General features: G+C 35.1%; 1 protein-coding gene across 1 annotated transcript; it reads left to right on the top strand.

Moving 5' to 3' along the window:
- Positions 1–242: 242 nt before the first annotated feature.
- LOC109589726 (uncharacterized) lies at positions 243–3,182 on the top strand. Its single transcript, XM_020005757.1, has 5 exons — positions 243–1,010; positions 1,053–1,285; positions 1,335–1,377; positions 2,152–2,306; positions 2,775–3,182. The coding sequence occupies exons 1-5, from the start codon at positions 243–245 to the stop codon at positions 3,025–3,027; spliced, it is 1,452 nt and encodes a 483-aa protein (XP_019861316.1). The 3' UTR covers positions 3,028–3,182.
- The last annotated feature ends 216 nt before the right edge of the window (positions 3,183–3,398 follow it).

Below are 3,398 nucleotides of genomic sequence, written 5' to 3'. Positions count from 1 at the left end.
TTGGTAAGAAGGTTATTAGTTTAAAAGAGGCTCATGAAATTGGTTTAGCATGTAAGATTCCTCTCAATGATGTTCCTAAAGCTCTTCTTTTCTATCATGATCTTGGAGTTCTCCTTTACTATCCATTTATCAAGGGTCTTAAAGACAGAGTTATCATTAACCCTTAGTGGTTTGTTGAAATTCTTGGAAAAGTTTTTACACTTGAGTGCAAAGAAAACCAAGATGCTACACAAGCTAGATCAATGTGGAGTTCATTATGTGAGAAAGGTATTCTTGTCCAGCCTTTGTATCAAGAGGTTTGGGGAGATTGCAAAGAAATTGAGGCTGATGACTTGATGGAGTTATTGGTTCATTTTCGACTTGCTGCTGAAGTTAAAACGGATCAATATTACATTGCTAATGTTAAGCAATATTTCCTACCTGCTGTACTTAAGTTGTATGATATTTCATCTCCACAGTCAATTCCTGATGATCAGCCAGTTGCCCGAGCAACTAACCTTCACATCACTTTTAGCACTGATTTCGTTCCTCCTGGCTTCTTCACTCGTTTTATTGCATCATTTGCCAATGCCTCAGCTAATGCTTCATCATACGAAATTTGTTTTGAAGAAAAGTATGGCGTGTTTCGAAACCGTATCATGTTTGGAGACCCAAATATCAAGATTACTATCACTGATCTTAGTGATACGATTCAAGTTAGCGTTGAGTGCTATGCTAGCACATCTTTCAGTAATACATGCCAAGAGTTAAAAAAATTACTAGAAAGATGTTGCTGTGAAGTAGATAAGTCTCTAGCTAATCAATGTAATTCTTCAAAAACAATTGAAATAAAAAGGAAGTTTCGCTTTGAATGTACAGCATGTGATAAATGGGAGCCTCATTACATTATCAGTGCTGCTTTGGGTCAAACAGCTGATTTACTTTTTCAGTGTCAAAAAAGTAAAATGCGACGTCGACCAACTCTTGAAGAATCATATTGGTTTCCTGAAGGAGACAAGACAGCTCAAAATGTGAGTTAAAAATCAAAAAAATTGTTATTTTATTTTTGACAGGTGCCAGTGTCTATTAGTGAACAAGAAATGCTTATCATATCACAAAGAGTTAGCGACAAAGCTGATTCTGTGGCTGCAGGCTTGAATATGTTTCTGAGGTTGAATGCAATTCGACAAGATCATCACGATAATCCAATGCTTTATTTGCTTTTTGAGTGGAATAGGGGAGGAGGACGTAGGGAAGATTTAGTTAAAACTCTTAAGGATGTTAACTTTCATAAACTTGCTGATCAGTAAGAGTATAAATTTTTGCATTATTTATTTTCTTCTTTGTGTATGTAGAGTTCAAAACTCCAATTACGTACAATTGTCTAGACCTCCCAGTGTAAGTCTACATGTATACATAGGACATTAAGCTTAGGCTCAGCACTGACTTACATGTACAAGCAAATGAATTGAACTACTTGACTATACTGTAGTAAGGGCCTTGCCCAATACATGTACGTTGTTTGCTTCTTAAAATTTAGGAAGTAGATTATTGTTTTTATCAAATTTTTATTTGTGTTACCATGAAGACTGATTCATACCAAAAGTCCCTTATAACAAGCGTAACAGTGTAAAAAATATTCCTATAATTGATTTCACCACCTTGCAAGTACAACTTTGTCATTATTAAGACTTATAGAGGCTCTCTCTACCTTCTAATGCTTCTAGAGACGTCTTTAGACAGTATCTCTATGTTCTCTTGCTGTTAGAAAGCTCTTAACTTTGCCTCACGTGTAAGCCGTCATTTTGTTTGCCGTGGCCACACCCACTCACGTAAAGGAGCGTGGGCGGGTGGTTGCTAAGGCTTGTTATTTCTCCAATACAACGTGTATAGAAGAAATGTAAGTGTGGACATACAAATAAATAAATAAATAAATATATATAGATAGCGTGACGGTGAATTCAATTATAGGAACGACCTGGGGGCTACGCTCCCAGGTCGTTAAAATATGCATGAACAAATGAGTTTAAAAAATTTCGAACTCTTATGTTTACAAATGACATTGCATATAGCAGTATGAATTGGCTATTGGCCTTAACACTTCAATGCTTAAAACCTACATATAAAGAAACTAAGCTGTAACTTGATTTTATGTTTTAATACATTATACAGGTTAGCAGCACAAGTTCTCGTCAACAAACGTTTGACCCGCCTTCAGGTGCTGAGTCTTCTCCTGGCATTGAAGGAACTGAACCAATTGAGTTTCAAGTTACAGAAGCTACAAAAGCTGATCAAAGCAAAAAGTTTACTAAAATGGTCTTGGAAGTGTAAGTTGTGCTTGTTCTTTTGCATCATTTATTTCATGTAACTGTTGCGTTGTAATAATAAGAAATCAATTTACAAAACTCAACTGTAAATGTATGTGTTAACACACTTAATAATAACAGATGAGAGTTAGAGTGGAAGAGACAGTGAATATTAATAATGATGAAATTGATAAGCACAATATGTATGTGAGCAAGATGTGTGTGTGATTATAGACTTATCGATTGGGATAGTCGAGAGAATTGAATGAGAGTCGGATGAGAGTCTGATAGGAGATCGAAAGGAGGTCAAGCGTTGAGAATTTGAAGATGATGAGTGCTCGAGAATTTAGACTAGCAGACTAGGACTAAGACTAACTGAATTACAATTGGGTTCTTCCTTAAATAGTAGTGCATGTGGTTATTAAATTAAAGTTAAGTTATTAGTTGTAAATTTTTATTGAAGTAAATTAACACTACATAACTCAATAGAATAAAGGAGTATGAAAAAAGTAAAGAACCTGATGATCAAGTTATTGTTAATCAAGGTGAGCATGAAACACAATCAGGAGATCAGCATCAAGAGCGCAGACGACAGAGAGTTGAACCTCAGCAAAGACAACAAAAGCTGAGACAACAGCAGCAAAGACAACAAGAAGTTCAAATTCAACAAGAAAGTCAACCTCAAGAGCATGTAAGATGTGGTCCATTTTATGCATTGTCTTTAATACAATTACATCAATAATTAACATGCTTATTGACCTTTTATTTCAGATTAGAAGTGACATATTAGATAATGACTTGTTGCGATCAGCTAGATATCTCAAGCCTGAGCATGTCAAAAAATTTGCTGAAGTTTATGATGATGATTCAAGATACCTTCATTCAGAATTAGAAAAATACGAAAACAGCGATGCACAAACAAAAGGATTTCATGTCCTACGTGCAATGCTGAGAAGAAATCCTAACGTTAGCCGTGACAATCTAAAGGAGAGTTTATCATTATTAGGATTTCATGATGCTGCAAAAAAGTGAGACTACTTTTTTGTTAAATTACTGTGTTTTACTTAACTTTTAGTTTAACAAACAGCACTTGCTTATTAATCTAAAGAGATA

The sequence above is a fragment of the Amphimedon queenslandica genome, unplaced genomic scaffold, assembly GCF_000090795.2.
Source record: "Amphimedon queenslandica unplaced genomic scaffold, v1.1 AMPQUscaffold_10962, whole genome shotgun sequence".
Lineage (NCBI taxonomy): Eukaryota > Metazoa > Porifera > Demospongiae > Haplosclerida > Niphatidae > Amphimedon > Amphimedon queenslandica.
This window is presented reverse-complemented; position numbering and strand designations above follow the sequence as displayed.

Excerpts from the sequence above, each read along its gene's own strand:
- LOC109589726 (XM_020005757.1), top strand. The coding sequence starts at position 243 with ATGTGGAGTTCATTATGTGAGAAAGGTATTCTTGTCCAGCCTTTGTAT. Across the intron at positions 1,378-2,151 it reads AATTGTCTAGACCTCCCAGT|GTTAGCAGCACAAGTTCTCG; the intron begins GTAAGTCTACAT and ends TACATTATACAG. Across the intron at positions 2,307-2,774 it reads ACTAAAATGGTCTTGGAAGT|AATAAAGGAGTATGAAAAAA; the intron begins GTAAGTTGTGCT and ends ATAACTCAATAG.